General features: G+C 45.1%; 2 protein-coding genes across 6 annotated transcripts in view; both read left to right on the forward strand.

Moving 5' to 3' along the window:
- Positions 1 to 7,052, forward strand: part of LOC119184958 (uncharacterized) — a 46,723-nt gene extending 39,671 nt beyond the window's left edge. Inside the window, exons 2-5 of the mRNA XM_075866936.1 lie at positions 2,485 to 3,240; positions 3,806 to 4,249; positions 4,695 to 4,800; positions 6,195 to 7,052. Coding sequence (XP_075723051.1) covers positions 2,485 to 3,240; positions 3,806 to 4,249; positions 4,695 to 4,800; positions 6,195 to 6,751 — 1,863 coding nt within the window. The 3' untranslated portion in view covers positions 6,752 to 7,052. The remainder of the gene's footprint in view (positions 1 to 2,484; positions 3,241 to 3,805; positions 4,250 to 4,694; positions 4,801 to 6,194) is intronic.
- A 1,631-nt stretch (positions 7,053 to 8,683) lies between these two features.
- On the forward strand, positions 8,684 to 19,963 carry LOC119184959 (tetraspanin-33-like). 5 transcript variants are annotated; one of them, XM_075866937.1, is made up of 5 exons: positions 8,684 to 9,066; positions 12,286 to 12,612; positions 16,192 to 16,368; positions 17,236 to 17,410; positions 19,065 to 19,955. In XM_075866937.1, the coding sequence occupies exons 1-5, from the start codon at positions 8,803 to 8,805 to the stop codon at positions 19,082 to 19,084; spliced, it is 963 nt and encodes a 320-aa protein (XP_075723052.1). In that variant the 5' UTR covers positions 8,684 to 8,802; the 3' UTR covers positions 19,085 to 19,955. The 5 variants fall into 5 exon arrangements, with proteins under 5 accessions (XP_075723052.1, XP_075723053.1, XP_075723054.1 ...); XM_075866938.1 differs by having other exon boundaries at positions 19,068 to 19,955; XM_075866939.1 differs by having other exon boundaries at positions 8,684 to 9,036; positions 19,065 to 19,949.
- Positions 19,964 to 20,470: the final 507 nt, after the last annotated feature.

Here is a 20,470-nt window from a genome sequence, read left to right on the forward strand (position 1 = left end):
TGCCCCGATCCTTCATGAGCTACTGTTGAGGTGTCCTCTCCCTGAGAGACAGTTATGGGGCTCACTTTTCTCTTCTTTTAATTTATAATGACTCCCCCCCCCCCTCCCCTTTCGTGTGGTACCCGGGTTCATTTTCAGTTTGATTCGAGCTGCCGTGTGGCGCCTCGCATGGCAGCGATGTCTAGAGGCACCACTAGAGGTGCGTAAGAAACTTGTGTATATACGTGTAAATAAAGTTCACTTGACGAGTAGTCGTACGAGGCGGACGTGTCTCCTCGGCGCTCTGCGCCTCTTTGCTGGCGTTCCCGCCGGCAGCGTCGGAGGGCTGCGGTGCTGTGCTTTTTTTTTCTTCGTAGGCGGCGGCCATACAACACCACGCTTAAGCATTCGTTATTAGCTCTCATGTACGCTGTAATATGCCCTCTTTAAAGCCTGGTGTAATCGACAAAAGCCGTCAGTGCAGTCTGGAGGGCGCAGCTCCAGTGTTCTGGACTAGTGTGTTGATGTCTGTACAATTAAGGGTAAGAATCGGCTGCTCTTAGTTCTCGATAAAGCCCACATGCCACTGTTTCCGCTCTTTTGATCCGAATTCCTATTTGCTGCCCCTAAAGCTCACCACTCTTCCTCTTCCCCTACCTCCCATCACCGTCCGCTATGAAACCTGCTCATGCTGCATCGTCTGGGGAGACACGGCCGGCGAGTTCCATCTCTGCTTGAGCCGCGTTAATGCACCTGCATTCGAATGGTGCCACTCGCAAGCAGAATATATGATTCGGGGAGGAATGCTATTCATTGGCGCTTTTTAAGGAACATGATGGTGACGGTGAACATGCGGCGCCATTGTACATACATTTGCTATCACATGACTTAGTTTGCTTCGCAACATTTATCGGAACATTTCAACACAGTGTGTAAACCGAGCCATGGCTTGATTTCGTACTTTCGCAAATAACTTTCTTTATTATTTGAAAGCAATACTGTCACACTCCCTATTTAAACGACACGGCTTAAGTTTACGTATGTTTAATTATTGTTCCGTGTATTTTACCGTGACTCCTCGGTTTACATTGCCCTATTTTGAAACTGTATGAGCTTCAGTGCTGCCTTCCCAGTTAGTGTAAGGTTTTCAGACTTCTCAAGCTGCCACTGAGCATTTGGTTTTTGTGCAACCTTGTGTCGGCATTGAGAAATCAGAAAATAAAAGAATTGACTTTAATAAAATATGTAGAACAGTGTTTAAGTGTCACCAGCTGTGTCGTGCTCAACTTTCAATAGGGCATGCGGGCTGCGCTTCTACTACTCGCTGTAAAGTGATGGATAGTTCGTTATACGAGGACGCAGCTTTCATGCATCCTTTTATAATAGCGAGAGCATACAGTGAAATGGACAGTATCGTACTACGTCAATCACATTAGGTTAGGTATTAAAACTACACAGTACATAACAGCCACATCAGCTCAAGAAGCAAAAAGCCTTGGCACGGTGACATCTGTTTCATTTTGTACAGCGTGGGAAGTGTACTTGATGATCTGACAGCAGATACGCAGTTCACCGATTCTTCTTTTTTTAGTACAGAGAGCCCCGCAAATCCTTGTGTAGCGTGTTTGTTGGTTGAATTTCAAACCTCTCAATTCCTCGTATTAAAGAAGTGGGCGTGTTCAACTTCATCTTGGCATGAGTAGCTTCTATATATAAATAAAAGAATTGTGCTAATGCTTAACTTCCACTTGTCGTCACCAGGTGCTACCCTTTGATAAATGATTTCTTATACGCATCGTGAAGATGCGTCTTGCCGCGACGAGAAGCCTGCTGTGAAGACTATGCCAATATTCATATTTTACTACGTGATTTAGGACGAAATCCTCAAAGGACTCTCTTGTGTATGAATAAATGACACGGCTTTTTTTCTTGAAGTACATTAGCTTCTTTTTTGAAAGCATGAGCTAAGTGTTAGGATTTCGTTATTGTAGAATTGAGTGCAGTTACTCTGTACATGATTACAGCTACGCCTGCAGCGCTCTAAATTATTGGTTTTTCTTGATTGCAATGCTTTGACTGATGAAACATTGTGGAAAGCTAGTTACCAAGGTGGTCGTATTATTACAAAGTTTTTATTACTGGCAACAAAGCCAAGCGTTAGTTTCTTCATGATAAGTAAACATTTATTGGTATCACAAGGTGAAATTTTCGACACTCAATATTCATGTTATTGATACCGAGGCCGAGGAATTCTCAGTAAATAAAAAGAAATAAATGTGACCGAGCTAGCACGCTCTACCATTTATATAACTTTATATGTTGATAACTAGGCATACACTCTTGGCACAGGATCACAGAATGACCCACCGATGAAACTCTGTAAACGTATCTGGCTTACTAAATGCATCACAGATGCCTGTGTTTCCGGTGATTTGTACATGTGACAATGCGCATGATCTCCTGCGATAAGCAAGCATATTACAATAATAACTTTTCTGCCAACAGTTACGGAGGACGAGGTCGCCAAGCCGAGAGAAACTACCTGATGACTACGGTCCTTGTCTTCGCTTAAATAGTCGGAGTAACCCCAGCTCTGACCGTCCTCTCAACAGCGAGAAGCGAGAAGCTCCAAGCAGTTCTCTAAGATCAGAAGACACATCTGTAGCTGGAACAGGTGTGCCCGAAGCCACCGTAGTGAAGTCGAGCACTACTCTCAGCATAGGGATACCGAGAAGTGTTGACACGCTAATTACGGAGAGGCGTTTCCGGGAATCGGCCAGCCGTGCGACTGGCTCGCTCTGTAAAAGCTTCAACGAACAATGCAGTGTTGCTTTGGAAGCAGTAGCCTTATCAAGACACAGAGGAAGTACCGAGATAGGCCCAGTGATACCACGGTGTCGCGAAGATTTGAATGAACCAACATGGCAATGGACTCCTAATGAGACCACGTGTGGAGGCACGGCTCCTACGGGTGGCCAACTTCTCGTGTCTGAACCGTTACCATGCCAGGACGACGAAAACGCTGCGAAAGTCCACCAGCGATTCCCGGCTGGCATTCGCAGAAGGCTCGTATCAAGGAAAACGCATACAGGGCGTTTCGAAAATGACCTTTCAGAGTCATCGGTTACAGAGTGCGCGGTACCTCCAGAACTAATGCGTGAGCTGGTACATTCGAGCCTGTATCCTAAGCATTCACCAGCGACTGATCATGTTGGTTCCCGAAAAGCACGCACAACGCCGGATATGAATGTTTACCATCACGTGAGTATGACCGATGCTTTCGATGCTGAAGATTACGTTTAGGTGGCACAGATGCATCAGATGAAGTTGTTTACGGTATAGTGGCAAAGTAGACAACTCTGGCACCAATAATCAATGAACGTTACGAAAGTAACTCACATTTCATTGAACAAAGCCGAAAATTAATTTACTTCATTCGGATAGTTTCCATTATCCGCATGTGCCTCATAACAAAGAAAATTACCTTTGGACTCGGAATTCAACGTAAGCATGCGGTGATCAGTAGGGGAAAGAATATAGCGTAACATAATCAATCGGCTGAGGGGAGAATTTAGGGACAGGTTGCCAAAAAACGAGTACCGAAAAAATGCAGGGCTTTATCAGAAACAAATGTAAATACAATAGTGAGGGACGTGATTAGTCACCTATGCCAGCGCATGCTTCTTTTTACGACCTTTACTCTTTATAGTTGGGGTGACTATTTAGTACGCTAATTGTTCGGTGACTGTTTGAGCTGCTCGAAAGTTCACGCCTACCAAGTCATACGAGACATTTAAAAATATTAATTGTTTCATTGCTCACACAGGGGTCACGGATTATTTCCAAGCCTAGTGTGCAGCCACAAGCCCCGACGGTAGAAAAAGTTGGACCATCCGGACATCCAGCTGGCTGGCATAAAACTCAGGTGCTGACGGTACTCGTCTCCAATCTGACAGCCAGAGGTGCACTGTCAGCAGAAGCAATGGACAGGGATAGCGTGAGACTTTTCTCCAAGCCAACTACGAGTGCGGGCATTTCACCGACTGGGACGAGAGCAGGGCCATCATCCACAGGCAAGATGCCTACAGAAATCGCCAGTGCCAAAGCGGGCGCAGCTTCTAGCACTTTTCCTACGGCCATGACGTCCCGGGGCCCTGGTGTGATGTCACAAGCCCCTGTGATAGGAAGAGCAAATGGCGTCGTCAGGACCGGTGTCGGTGCGACTAGCGTCGCAACCCCTGGATACGCAACGTCCCTGGTTTCAGCAGGGGTATGTGTGCTATCTGTTTACAGTTAAGCCTCCATGGAAATTATCAATGTTACAGTGGTATACCATGGGCTTGTTCATTGGGATCATACGATTTCTATAGACAGGTATGCTGATATTAGAATGTTTGCTGTTTTTGCGTGTTCATATCACAACGCAATACCCTAACATTTATTTTCTTAGATTTTTATACATAGGCGACAATCAGTGGAAATTCTTACATTATTCTTTTTAATAATTTTCTGGTCACTATGCGATGTTGCGAATGCGTGGGCCATTAGCCTTATCAAGCTTTAGGGATGACAGCTTTACTGTTTATCGTATTGTTTAAGAATCAACCCGGATTGCCCGAAAGGCAATCTCTGCATGCAAAGCTTCATAACAATATTTGGTCAAGAATGATGTAAAGCTAATATATATATATATATTGATGGATGGGACATCGCAGAGTCCAACTGCGAGTGGGAAGCGACCTTCTGTGCCACGTTCGTCACAGCCTGTCCCACCAACGGCAGCAATGCCTCCGTCAACTGCTCACCCATCACAAGCTCAAGGTGCGTTTCCTGTAAAAAAGTGTAATATTTATCAAGCTTCTTTGCTGCATCGAAGAGGAAACTGCTCTAACAGCTGTGCAAACAGACGAGAATGCGGATATTCATCGAATAAATCTGTACCACAAACACACCAGGAATAAAACAATACCAAAACTTGAGAGTGTGGGACCAAGGCTCACATACATAGAGCCGTCTTCCTGGTACGACACTGTCCGTTGTGCATCTTTGCACCCATCAGAGTACATTACTGTGAACTTGTTTATAGCGCAACACCAGAAACACAGAAAAAGGAAGGAGCAAAAGAGAAAGAAAACACGGCGCTGACTCAGAACTGTTGTTCGTTAGCGCCGTCTTTTCTTTTTCTTTTGCTCCTTACCCGTCCTGTGTTTCTGGTGTTTCGCTGTAAACAAGTTCACGATGGACTCCAGCCAAGTGGTCCATCTTACCGTCTTACTGCAGGTTGCATTAGGTTTACAAAGCCATCTATTCGTCAATGACTAGCCTACTACAGGCCACGAAAATCAATCGATTGATCTATCAATGAATTATTCAAATATACACAATCATTCAGTTATGTATCCTTTAGACCTCTTAAGTACAAGACTGAAAGCATGAGCAGCTTGATGAGGTGCCAACATGACAAAGTGGGATAAAGGTGATGGTCAGCCGCGCTGGAAGAGTGCGAATAAATTCGCAAGTACTACATGGCACTCAGAACAAAAAATTATGTAACAAAGCACTGAACAATACGAAAGAGCCCATTTGCTTAGACAAGAAACGACATGAGCATAAATAAAAAAAGTCTGATACGAGCAAACTTATCGCCTACTTCGGTGAGAGCAGGTGATGGGGACCGGAGGCTGAATAAAGTGAGCCATACATACATACATACACACACATACATACATACATACATACATACATACATACATACATACATACATACATACATGCATACAAAGATACATACATACATGCATACAAAGATACATACATACATACATACATACATACATACATACATACATACATACATACATACATACATACATACATACATACATACATACATACATACATACATACATACATACATACATACGTGCGCCGACCACGTATCTGGGGCAAAATCGGGGGGCATCCAAGAAGCTTGCACTGCCTTACATCCCTTATGCAGTGCTAAACCATGTGAGGCACAAACCATTTCAGGAGGGGTGCGCGGGGGTATAATACAATCGACTGAGCCGTAAAAAGACATCTTTCGCCTTTGAGTAACCCTAAGCAAATATATAGGTTTAGTTTGGGAAAACTTTATTGAGCAAATATATCGGTATCCGTAAATTTTTTTTCCCCGTGATTGTTCTCTCTGCAATGTGCTGCTCTTTGCCCTCTAGGGCCTGCTGCCAAGGGCCCTGCCATGCCAGGCGGTAACGCTACCGTGACTCCAAATCCAGGTGTTACCCCGGCTGCTGCTCCTGCTACGGCTGTGGGTGCTGTTCCCACTAGCTATGGCCCTGCCTTCGCTGTAGGTCAGACTGCACAACCTGCTTCTGCAAATTCCTTCACCATTCGTCCTGGCCCACGCTTCGCGGTTGCTGAAATTGGTGCAAGTCGTGGCGTACCCACGGTGGGAACTGGTGCCCCGATGCCATTCTCTCCCGTGCTGGAATCGGTGCTATTCGCGGACTCCGAGGGTGACGAAGAGCCGGACTACGAGCTTTCCGACACCACAATCCTGGACGTCAATCCGTGTCTCCTTCTGCCACTATCTGGATGCAACTTCTTTTTCATTGCCGGTGCGCAATTTAATTTTATGAAAGAATTTCACAACCAAAAAATTTCAGCCGCGGCGTCATACGCAAAAAAATCGAACGCTGGTAAGAGTTTGTATTTCAATGCGCTTTTTCCAAAAACTGAAAGGATCTCTTCTGTATTCTCCAAAAGTGATTAGAAGGCGAAAGACGTATTATTATTTTCGCTCTTAGGCAATACATGTATTAGTCCTGTACCCTCCCGCGAAGCTCTCCTTACCAATGAGGTTGCAGATGCCATCAGGATAGAAGGAACTGCAAGATTTTCGAAGCTCACCTGCTTTGGCACTGGCTCCACGATCGGCTCATTTAATGGTGACGTCATCACATGATTTTTGTGCATCACTCGCGTTGACGCCACTGACGCTGCCGACGCCTGATGTTAACATCGATGGCCAATTTTGGACTTTGATAAAGCATGTAAGACAGTCACCTTGATAATTTGTGCTTTGACTGGTGAGATAGTGGTCGACTAGTTCGGAGATGACGGTAGTACTTAACTGAGGTCACCTGTAATTTCACGGCAATGCCGTTGACTGAGGAAGCCGTTTATATTTATTATTAGGCGTCTTTTACATTGCGACTCTAACATCATACAAGAAGACTGCTTTCTGAATACGTAACTGATTGATTTAACATGTTTTGGGCAGGCTTTTTACTTACAGTCTACGAGTTTTTGCGCGCTGCCGAATTGAAATAGTAAGCTATTCTTAGTTAAGGCTTCCCATTGCGATATTGTAGCGCTGGTCAGGTGGCGTAGCACTAGCGAGATTGAGGTTCCGACAAACGGGAGTCGTGATAGTTGTGATTGATATGGATGGGTGAGCTGCGAGAGGCACAACAGGATAGGAGAGAGTTAGGTCATGCAAAAAAATTTGCCCCGAATCTGCATGTTATACTGCAAATGTCGTCGAAAGACGATAGTCTAGCGTCTCGAGAAAGTGAACAAAACGTTTATTTCATGTTCTGCGCAAGAAAACCGGTAAATGGTATTCTGGAGGCGCTGCGTCAGACTGCCCCGAGCGTGCAGCTGAGGCGAACGAGCACATCAAGTCACGTCACATGTGAGGCATGAGCGCTATCTGGCAGTTATCTCGGAAAAGGAAGCGCGCGCGGCGTGCGCGCCCGTCTCGGAGGTGATGAAGCGTAGAACGCAAGGCGACGGGTAGGTGCCACCACCGTGCCGTCTTAGTAAGGCGTTGGAAACACTCGCCTTTTCGTGCAAGCGTTACATCGTCAGCGCAGCGTGATAAGCGCTATGGTCCCTTGAATTACATAAGTATGCCTTTCCTAGTAAAAATGCACACATACAGACTGTTGACGTGTTGTTATAGTGCCTCATATATGCGCAATATTTGCTTTTAGTTGACAATCGCACTAGTAGGAATGCTAAATCTTAAGCAATATTGATGGACGCTGCGGATGGGGTCGGTGGTTTGGATTTTTGCTAGAACCGTTCAGATTTTAGAATATCGTTAAGGGCGGATAAACAGGCAAATGGACAGACAGACCAACATTGCTTTAAAATAGCGAACCAATGAGAGGAGCTTCAAGAGAAACGAGAGTTGGGCTCATGGGAAAAATCCGGCCTTTTTGCGAGAGCTAGGACAATGACTGTCTCGGGAAAATATAGTAACAACCGTTGATTCTTTCTGAATTTGCATTTTCATAACGACCAAGAGGAAGAAGCCACCCGAAGTGAGTGTCTGCGAGAGCTGACGTGAGAGTGGGCTTGTCCTTGCCGAGCCAACTGCGTTGTTCGCACGTAAAAGACCGGAGCCTAACGCCAACGAGTGCAAACATTGAAAAATATCAAAACACGATAGACTGTCGTCGGAGGAGCATCAGAGTTTGAAGAATATTTTTAAGTTCCTTGTTTTATGGCTCTTGAAGGAAAAATTGTAGGTAAAACCGGCACACAGACAGAAAATCAATGACGGATGGTGAAAGTCCTGTGTTCCATCTCTGCACTTGCGTTGGTTTTGCGCTGCATTTTTTTCCCCAGAAGCTTCACTATTTCTACAGTACTGGATCAGTAGATCTGACTTGACCTTCATTCTTTTATTTTGCAGCTTCGGTAGTGGTCTTCCTCGGGGCCCTCTATGCGTACTTTGACCAGGAAACAACCCCCACCGCGACATCCGCCAACACATGGCTGGTGTACCTGTTGCTACATCTCGAAATAGTGCTCATGGTCTTGTCGCTGGGCGTTTTCATCGTAGCTTCCATCGGCTTTATTGGGGCTCTGCGTGAGAACATTGAACTATTGGATCTGTACACCACGTTGCAGGGGTCGTTCATCACCACCGAAGCGGTCTTCATCGTCATGCTATTCTTCCTACCCATAATCGGGCGCGAGTTTGTCATCTCGCACATCACGACCGAATTCATCGTCCACTATCGTGACAAGCTAGATTACCAAAGGGTGCGTGCTTTTCGAAAAAGAAAAAAAAACGTGAGTAGCTTGTGCGAGTGGTTCAAAGCTGGACTAATTGGGGATCTAGCTGACCTATAAAACGAGCAATGTCTAAATTAACATGGTCTTAATTAGCAAAGTAGTCTCTGTTTTTTTTCTGTTTGCCTTTTTCACAATGTTTATTTTTAAGTGAAAAGCGTTTATTGTCCCATACTTTCGTGTGTTTGTCCCTCCATCCGTGCCCTGGGACGGGGCCAGCTGTGGTCTCTCCCCCTTACTCTCTCTCAACAATCACGGGATGGCACACGGCAAATGAAAATATTTGCTCCACCATAGCTGTGGCTTAACCTCTTACACGTTCCCATCAATCACGTGATTGTTAAGAGAAAAAACAAAAATACGAAAAATACAACAAATAGGAAAAAAAGGAAAGGACATGGCAAGTCAGACATGGCCACAGACTGTTGCCGTTCACTCATCGGAATTTCCAAAGTGTCTTTCAATTTTTGTCGTTTTCTCTGTGCCTCTCTCTTTTCTGTTCCATTTATCTGTGCTGCACTTCTTTATTTTCTTCAAAAAGCACACTCATGGAAAAAACAGCTGCATTGTACCATCCATCGAATTAGCCTGTATGAATGTGCTGACCACGGGCCCTATGATCCGAAATTTTAATAGCTGATACAAAGAAATTCACTATAGTTTCCATGATTTCCCAAATGTATATCGTGAAGGACAGACTGTTTATTTAAAATCAATCGTAAGAGAAGAATGGCGATAAGGAGGAGGAACGAAGTGCTGGCTGAATTTTTCGCTAAGACACTCGGCTGCTGATCCGCAGGTCTCGGGATCCAATCCCAGCCCCATTTTAGATGGAGGTGAAAATGCCTGAGGAGCGTCTACTTAGATTTAGGTGCACGCAAAGAACGCCAAGTGACCGAAATTTCCGGAGCCCTCCACCACGGCGTGTATTATGATCATACGGTTGTTTTGGGGCATTAAACCCCAGCAATAATGATTTTGTTATTTTATTGCACTTTGGGTACCTCTTGCAGTTTATCTTTTCGGTCACGTTAACCGGTGGAGCGAAAAACTTTAACAGCTCCGCTGTTAGAAATCATGGCTAATGCCTGGAATGAAAGTTATGTAGGGTAGAAGTCCAGGGAAGGGTGGAGAGCTTAAAAAGAGAAGTTCTTGAAGGTGGCGTGTCCTGAAACTAACTTTAAGAAAGGCTCTATCTTCCTGCTCAAGGCTGTTTTGAAGAATACTAGGCCGTTTTCAGAAACGTTGCCTCAAGCGGCATCCCGTGTTCATGAATTTTTAATCCACATGTGCGAGATATAACGTTTGCGCAAAATGCAGTTCGTTTTCACATGACGTTTCGAACTGAAGCCAGGTGCATTACTCTCGAAATCTGAACAGCATATTTATTAGGAGGTTGATAATGCTTTGTGAATACTTGTCAGGATTTCATCAAGTTATAGACCTCAGATTTGAGCTTTGTACAAGCTTGCCCAATAGCTGTGAGAGGCACCGACGGAACAGAAATACAAGATCGTGAAATTTATGACCAGAAGTGAATCCGGCTATGAAGACAGCGTAATTGAGGGTTCCCGAAAGTTCAGAAGACCAGGATTTCGTAAATGCGCATTGCACTTGCACAGTAAATGGTACTCCGGAATTCCGCTTTCATAAAAATGCGGCCACCTTAACCCACGCTTTTCGAATTAGGATAGAAAAACCGTAATCACTACTCCCCCCCCCCCTCCCTTCTTGTATTTTATAATTCCAGCTAAACTTTGATTGCAACACTAGAACGATATTCCACGAGCGTGATAGAACTTCTCCTCTGCAGCACAAGGGATCTAAAAAAAACATGCTGCATCTTGGCAAAAACGAAGACACGTGTTGGCTGAGAGCAGACAAAATGATACACAGAGAGCCCAGATGTCGTCTTAAGGTTCCTAGCATTTCCCAGTAGCACTTCTACTTAACTCTGGTGTCTCTGGTGTCACGAGAGATTTCTCATTACTCACCAGGACTCCGAAATATTAATACAGAACACCTTGAACGGTGGGATCACAGTCTGAGGCAACAGACAGAAAGCTTGCTTGAAAACCGAGGCTTATCATTATCCGCCTCATTTCTTTATTCTTAAGACACCTGCTTTGTCTAGGCAATGTGCAGTGCTCGGCTATTATGTCTATAACGACGAAGCCTCGCTCACGGAACAGCACGAGCAACTTCTGCAGTCACAAATACGCCACATCTGAGCATGCGCAACGACAGCGATGTGGCTACCTTGCAGTTTCCAGCCTTATTTATCTCGTCATTCACGATCACTGCTTTGGCCATCAGAACATTGTCAACATTACAGAACCGAAAAAAAAAACAAGAAAACCAGCATTTGCCTGCATAGGCGCCTCTTTACTATAAACTTCTGGTCGCTTCGTGATATCATATCACAGCGAGAATGGTTCGTTTTATTTTTTTGCTTGCTTTTTGCTTTTTTTGATAAACTGTTCAGAGCGCTTTCGACAGCCAAAGCGGCTGTTGCTTCTGTGATGATAAACCAAAAAGGATGTGATAAACAGGGATCAGTATGGCAAGGTAGGCACGTGATTAGCGCCGCGCATGCTCAGATGTGGCGTATTTGTGACTGCAGATGTTGCTCGCGCTGTTCCGTGCGTGACGCTTATATAAAAATAAAAAACATGCCAACAAACAATGTAAATAAGAAACAACAAAATACAATAAAATAGGTACGGGAGAGATGCAGAGATATTAATTCCTCCTATCATCTCGTCGTCACTAGGGCAGAAATTAACTATAGTTGATATTGACTTTGAATATAACCATATGTACCGACGAACCACTTTAGAAAAAGTATTGGCATGAAAAGCTTACTTGACGATCCCCTGAAAAATTTTAATGCGTAGATAGACAACAGTTTCTGTGACGTTGGTACCAGTAATCGAACACGGGACGAGCACTTGTCAGGTGCAGTCACTCTCCTAATTTACCTCTCTGTGTGGCTTGCAATCAGCTGCGCTAAGGCGGACTGTGAGATTTGGAAGCCTGAAGTCACTGAATACGGCATAATACACGTTTGGTAGTAAGTGATGGTGATGAACTGTGGCGAATGAGAAAATAACCAGCCATCCTATTGTAGCACAAAGCCATACTACTTATACAGTCAATTTTGTAATTGAGCCTAATATACACTTCCTGCAATTTGCTGAATGACATGTGCTATCGCAGGAGATCGACTACGTGCAGTCGTCACTGCACTGCTGCGGTATGACGGATAACTCGTATCGGGACTGGAACGCCAACCCGTACTTCAACTGCAGCCCAACCAATCCCAGCGCAGAGCGTTGTTCGGTGCCGCCTTCGTGCTGTCGGATAACGGAAGTACCGGACATCGTCGATTACAATAGCGGCACGGGCGCTCATGAGGCAGAGCCAGTAAAGGCTTCCAAAAGTGGTGCTCCCGAAAGTGCAGGTGCGAGTGCGGATGGCGACGTCTACGTCACTACACTTTGTGGACGAGGAGTGATGAACCTCAAGGAGCAGGACGCCTGGAAGGTACATGCTCTCGAACTTGCTTCCGTACCGTTTGTCTACCTCAGGGGTCTCAAACTGCTCTCAGCTATAGCGGGCTCCGATAATGAAAGTATATTGGCGCAAAGGCCTAGAAAGAAAGAAAGTAAAAAACTTGGCAGCATATCCACGGAGTGAATGATAGAGAGTGGGGCGAAGCATTCGTCCGTCCATTCGTTCTTGCTTCTGTCCGTCCATGCGTCCGTCTGTGTGACCGTCCATGCGTCCACCCGCCCATTCGTTCGTGCGTCTGTTCGTGCGTCCGTTCCTGCGTTCGTCCATGCATCCGCCCCTGCATCCGTTCATGCGTCCATCCATGCCTCTGTCTGTGTGTCCGTTCGTCCATCTATTCAACACTAAAAGTACCTCAATCTCGCATCTTTTCACCATATATTCCCCATATAGAAGCACCGCCATCCAGCGGACATTCCAAGGACTAAACGAGAGGTGACACATGCACACTTTCTTACGGCTTGCGTTTCGGTCCACTTCCCACCTCATACCACCTCGAGTTCATTGTATATACTAGTTCACTGAATTCATGGCACTGCAGCCCAACGCTCGCTGAACTTTTCCAAAACCAAGGAGGTTACGCCCACCGAGTATAACGTAGCAACCTTTTCTTGTCAGATAGTGCTGAATGTACATGCCAATGGCTGCTAATTGGAAATGAAAGACAGGCGAATTCGGCTTTTACTTTCTTACTGCTTGCGCTTCGAATCGTTTTCCCACCTTTAACCAGCTCGAGTTCATGGCATAGACTATTTCATTGTATTCATGGCACTGTGGCTCAACGCTCGCTAAACCTTTCTAAAAGAAAGGAGGTCACACCCAGCGAGTATAACGTAGCAACCCTTTCTTGTCAGATAGTGCTCAAAGTGCATGCCAATGGCTGCTAATGGGGATCGCCGTGTGGGCTTTAACTAAAAGCCGAATTCTCCTGTCTCTCATTCCCTATCAGGAGTCATTGGCATGAATATTGAGCACTATTTTTTATTGTCGAAGAACGCACAGAAAAAATCTCTCACCGGCACCACTTTTTTGGTCAAAATGTTATACTTGTTACACACTACAACGGCTACGAAGGACGAACAGGTGTTGCTATAAAGAGCTTCGCCCCTAAAAGAGTTGTGAAGAAAGGAAGGTGGTGTAGTTTGAACCAACAACTCCTTTATGTATTTCAATGCCAGTGGGAACGCGCGCTCCTCAACTGGAGCCGTCTGTCCGCCTTAGTTCAGGGAGTGGTCGTGATGCGACGCCACATGAAAGGTACAGGGCGGCTTGCGTCACACGTGTGTCCGAGTGCTTTCCTACGGAGATGCGATAGACGTTTTTCCCAGTCCAATTATATACGCCTGTCAGACTTTTTCTTTCGTGCTCCTTCTTTGTCGCTCGAAGCAATGCCGCCACCTCCTCACGGCACTCCTAATGTAAGCGCATGCAGCAGCGTCCCAGTGGCGCTTTCACACTGGTTTCCATAGAGCATAGCGCCACGAATGGTGACACGCTATCTCAAAACACTGTATATTTTGCACAGCCAGCATGACCTCCAACATTGTGAACACGAGGAATGCGAGACGCCGCCCCACGAAACAGCACGCAACTGAAACAAAATTACTAAATATAATTTTCGTCGTGATGCACTACATGATAGGTTCTCTCTCTGGTGACCACAAAGCACACGCTAAAGCTACTCGATGAGTGAAGGCAGAAAATGACTACATTAGAAGGTGCTGATTGGCTGAAAGGGGTGCATCTGACTGGCATTTAGAAAAATGGAGGAAGTACTGGTTTGTATCGTGCCCTTCGTCTTTGGCTTTCTCTCTCTTTCTTTTTTTTCGTGGCGAATCTCAGTTCTTCTGAAAAATTCTTGCCAAGATTCAATTTCTTTTGCAATTGCGGCTTTCGAGAAAGGGTTGCATGTTTCACTGTGAAAGCAACGTAATGCAAGACTGAATATATTAGTTTTTATGTCCCAAAAACAGATCTGATCTCGAAGCATGCCGCAAAGCAAGGGCAGTGACAATTTGGGCCAACTGATGCTCTTCAACGTACATATCCATAGTACACGTGTGACGCACAGTACTCTTCTCAAGAGGATGAATACTCCATCAGCTAGATGCGCACTGCGATTTCCAGATTCTTTGGAGCCAGTCCTTGCAAGCCTATTTCAACATGTCGGACTACAGTCTACATTTAAAAAATCGCGAAGAAACTGGTCTCAAACACTTTCCATTTGTGACTTTCCAAGTGTGCGCGGTAAATGCTGACATGTATGCGCGCCCACTTGTTCCCTCTTACCTCCTTGCTTCATATATTCTTTCCCTTCCATTTCCCCTCCCCCATGTACGGTAGCGAAACTGGTATAGTCTGTCTAACGCCACTGCTTCTGTTCTCTCTCTCTCTCTCTTTCTCTCTCTCTCATGCTCGAAAAAAGTCTCGATGGGTCAAACTCTCATCCACAAGGTGTATATAGGAAGGCCGGAAATTCTGCGCGAACGAGCTCGATTTCGCAACGTTTATTCAATCGTTATATAACATGTACATGCTCAGCGCCTAAAATTACAGGAAGATGAAAGCTTCAATGGGTTCGTTACGTTCGAAAAAGAGATAGAGAGAAAGAGAGAGAAACCGAATGCTGGTGCTTATGTTTTGAGGAGGAGGGAGTGCTGGCTGAGATAACTATGCTTTTAAAACCATTCTTCGAACAGCAGTGCTTAATTTTGTGACCATTTCTGATTATCTAATGTCGATGACATCCGGAAAATGTGGCATCACTGCATTATGCCAGTGATTAGGCAGATCCCTAATGCGAGGAAAAAAAGATAAAAGTGACCTTTATGTTGTGTGCAAGTTGTATGATATGTCGTGTTTAACGTCCCAAAACCACCGTACGATTATGAGATACGCCGTAAAGGAGGGATGCGAAAACTTCGATCACCTGGTGTTCTTTAGCGAGCACCCAAACCTGAGCAAACGGGCTTACAGCATTTCCGCCTCAATTGGGAATGCAGCCGCCGCAGCTTACATTTCATCCCGCGACCTGTGGGTATGTTCCATGCAAGTGACGAATAGAACTGGTCCGTAACGTTAGGAGAAGTCGTGGCTGACTTTCGCCGCTAACTTTTTCGCCGCTAACTTTTTTGTCTTTTATTGCTTCTGTGCACTCCTGAATATTATTAGGGTATTTAAAGCGACGTGTCTTTAATTGTTATTCTGCTCAGTCAGGAACGTATATAAAGGGTGGCTCAGGCACTCCCACCCAATATCGTAGTTCATCCAGTCGCACATATTTTCGAGCAGCTTTTTTTTTTCTTTTTTTGCCATGGTAAGACGCATTTAAACAGTTAGGCCTTACCAACCCCCTCCCCCGTGAAAAACAGTCTGCCTACATTCCTGCACTTATTCAATCACGTTCAAGTGCGTACTAAAACGTAATAGCTTTAAATATAATATTGTAGCACAATTTTTAACGTTATAAGCCATTTAACTTACACTGTTGGCTAACTTTGACAGAGAGTCTCGCACATATTTCACTTCAAGCACATTCGGAATCTGCCGCAGCGTATCTACACACGAGGGTGCGGAGCAGCCATGTTTCACTTCATCGAGTCACGTGTCGTGGAGCTTGTCCTGTACACGTGCCTCGTCATCCTCGTTCACCTCTTCCTCGCGGCGCTAGCGGTCGACGTGCGCAAGGAGATTGCCGCGCTCGCGAAGGTCTACGACAAGTATTACAAGGTGCTGTATCCATTGCATAATATGGTTCACGATTACAAACTGTCTAAATACTCGGGAGACTATGATAGCAGGAAGAGAAGGATATTCCTGAAGACGTGCTGTCACTCGCGAAAACATTTCAAGTCATTTTGTCTTCTACAAAGCAGCAACCTTGCCTCGAAGACAGCACCAAGTGCCATAACTTCGGTTTCAGCGACAGCTGGAACCAACAATCAATGCTTAGTGCACGTACAGTCGTCAGCAAGTTTAACACCAGTGGTCCGCAGCATGTCTTCAAGACAGTTTGATTGGCGATAGCGCCGTGTAGCTTTGGGCTGTGCCTCCTATAATTTACTCATTCAAGCCGACATACTATACAAACGTACGGAGGTATTATCTCGGCAACAGCACCCAGCATCTCGCCGCTGGCGTCAGTCCAAGTAGTGCAGGTCACGTGTCGGAGCGTTTGTGTTAACCTTGCTAACGACTGCACATCGTACACGTGTTCGATGTAAGGACCAAAGATTGAACCCATCAGTATTCCGAGCTTTCCGGCTTCCTACCATTATATTCACTTGCGCAGTCGAAAAACACACAGAGTGAAGTGGAATTTCTTGATTGATAATGCATGATAGTTATGCGAGACAAGGCAGAGCTCGCGTAGGATTGCATTGCAAAGCAAGCTAGAAGGCACAACTGCTACTTACCATGTATGGCCCAATCAGGAGCCAAGCTTCTCGTGACGTCGCGCATAGAAACTGCTGGCGTTACAAATTACTTCCGCAAGACGTGGCGCGCCTGGGTGGAACAACGCTTTATTTCCGTGTATATTCAGGCGTTGCTTTTAACATTCGTGTTACGCTTAATTGATCACTTTGTATATTGTAGGTCGTATACCGCGGCCAGAAAAGAATGAAATTGAAAGAAGCAGCGACAGAAAGGCCATCCCCACAGGACCTCCCTCTGGTGGCCTCTAAAGAAGCTCGTCGCCAGAGACACCGCCGTCGCTACCTCGACGCCCGGCCACCATGGAAGCAACTTTCAAACCAGATTGCTTCACCTGGTGCGTTTAGACGTGATGGCCTTAATTGCGCAGCTATGATAACCTCGGTTGCATGTTGTGCTTCTTGTCAGACCGCCACACGAGCTAGCTTTTGATGGGTAGCGTTTAACGTCCCAAAACTGCCATATGTTTACGAGAGACGTCGTAGTGAAGGGATTGGGAAATTTCGATCACCTGGAGTTTATAACGCACACCCAAATCGGAGCACACGGGCCTACAGCATTTCCTCTTCAACCGAAAATGCAGCCGCCGCATCTGAGATATGATCCCGCGACTTGTGGGCAAGCAGTCGAGTACCTTAGCCACTAGACCACCACGGCGGGGACCTACGTTTTTTATACCGACAAAACAAAACTAACTAAACAGAAAAGTACAGAATATATGAGAATAAGTAGTAGGCAGAATAAGGAGCCGATGAATGTTGGTGGGGACAGGAAGGGCACACACACACACGTACGCCTGTAAGCAAAAGTATAAGGGCCGTTGACGTCCGTACACCTTTTTTGTCTGTGCTGTCTGCTGTCGAAAACACTTCTCCGGCAAATTCCGTCAATGCTTTTGACCGAAATTTCGTCTCAAAGCAATACCCTCGACCGCAGACGGCTCATAACTTGATAGCGACAGCAATTTTGACACACGCTCCCGTGGTCCTAGTACTTTTTCTCACGGGTGTACATACATATACGTACATACATACTTGCATACATACATACATACATACATACATACATACATACATACATACATACATACATACATACATACATACATACATACATACATACATACATACATACATACATACATACATACATACATACATGCATGCATGCATGCATGCTTGCAAACATGCGTACATGCGTGTATGCATATATGCATACATGCATTCCTACATACATTCCTACATACATACATAAATACATTCCTACATTCATACATACATTCCTACATACATACATACATACATACATACATACATACATACATACATACATACATACATACATACATACATACATACATACATACATACATACATACATACATACATACATACATACATACATACATACATACATACATACATACATACATACAGAGAGTAGGATAGAGACAGGCAGGCATTCGTTCGCCCGTACTGTGACTTTCGCCGAGTGTTGGGAGTTGTATTCTGTCATTTGTATTTAGCGCGTGTGATACTCGCTGTTGAATACACGCAAGAATGGTGTTTCGAATCGTTCAATAGGATTGGTGGTGTTCAACGAAAGTTAAAAGATTACGAAGACAACTATCACAGTAGCTATAAGGAGCGGCGAGATTTTGTTACGTAGCGCATGCATGAGCCAAAACTTACCCCTAATCCTCAGAGCAGCACGTATTCACTAATTCGTACAAGAATTTGCAAAGCGTTTTCTTAATTAGCACTAGTTATCGTTAACTGTTGATGATTATGTGTTCAGCAACGCAATTCCCTCGTCTTCTGTTATTCCATTTGAGCGATTTTTCTGTTCTTTGTAAGGGTGATTCGCTTCAATGTTTGATGTAGTGCCTTAAATGTGTTTGTTTTTAATCAGTACGACTGACGCGTAATTTTGTTGCTTTCCCAATTAACTTCAAAACAGTGATGAAGGAACCTGTGTTTTTCTTCTTTCAGCAGCAGCAAGCAGTCTCTGACAAGCCAGAAGAAGCCACAAGTGGAAAGCGGGGATTTCAATATTCGCTGATATACCACATTTAGGTTAACGTCGTTTGAAATGCGCTGAGCGCGTGAACGTAACTTTACTCGCGGTCTTACGCACCACTCACGCGCAATGTCGGCTGTAATTTTACTCTGATAAAGTGAACATTCTGTGTTGAACGGAAATTACAGTTATATATCTTATGCCACGAGAGGTTCAGGGGAAAGTGAAACTTTTCAATGGCTGACAAGCTGTTCGCAAGGAACGCTTCTGGAGCGGACGTTTCGGTAAGGTACGTGCCGTTATCGGTGCAGCGAAGGGCGACTCTGTCCAAAACTTTTTACAGGGACATGTGTGTAAGAGGAGTCGTCATCATCCCGTGTAACTTGTCCTGTAGTTACCAGCGGGAGCACACTTGCCGCGGTGGTCTAGTGGTTTCGCTGCCCGACTTCTGACCCGCGGGTAGTGGGATTGAATCCCGGCAACGGCGACTACACTTTTGTTTGGATCAAGAATACCCATGTCCCACGTACTCAGATTTGTCTACACGTAAAGAACCCCCAGCGGTCACAATTTCCAAAGTGAAATGCTATGGCGCTTCCCATAATCCTAGGGTGGTGTTACAACGTGAACACCACAGAATTGTTTTTAATACCTTCAATGCGACGAAAGAGGCTTGTTGGTTTATATTGGCGTCGCGATGCGCTTGTGGTAGGGAGGTGGTACGAGGGTCAGATTACAAAGAACACGGGATACAGGGTTAACCACACTCGTTCTGTTAAAACATACATACATACATACATACATACATACATACATACATACATACATACATACATACATACATACATACATACATACATACATACATACATACATACATACATACATACATACATACATACATACATACATACATACATACATACATGTGACGTATGAAGCGATGATTGGTAGAAGCCGTGGAGGAGGAAGTGCAGAACAGAATAAACATGGAGTATGAGCCGGGCCACGTCGCCCATTCATCATAGCGTCACACGAGTCGGCAGGATGAAGACCTCGCAACCACTTCATCGCCCGGCCATCATCATCGAAGACCTCAGCGAGACGCAGTGACCGAACGCGGACCACCAAGACCACCAAGCATCATGACAGCTGCATCAGAAGACCTTGACATCCCTAAGTACACCGGATCAGCGGACGACGGACCCGTACAGGACTGGTTCAACCTGTTCGAGCTCCATGCCACCGCTGCATCATGGTCGGAACGGGAGATGATCAACTTCACTGACTACATCTCAGGGGAGGCGTTCAAATTTTACCTCACCCACATCTTCGAGAACGATGAGTCTTGGAAAAAGATCAAAGAAGAAATGATCAC

This window comes from Rhipicephalus microplus, chromosome 6 (assembly GCF_043290135.1).
Source record: "Rhipicephalus microplus isolate Deutch F79 chromosome 6, USDA_Rmic, whole genome shotgun sequence".
NCBI lineage: Eukaryota > Metazoa > Arthropoda > Arachnida > Ixodida > Ixodidae > Rhipicephalus > Rhipicephalus microplus.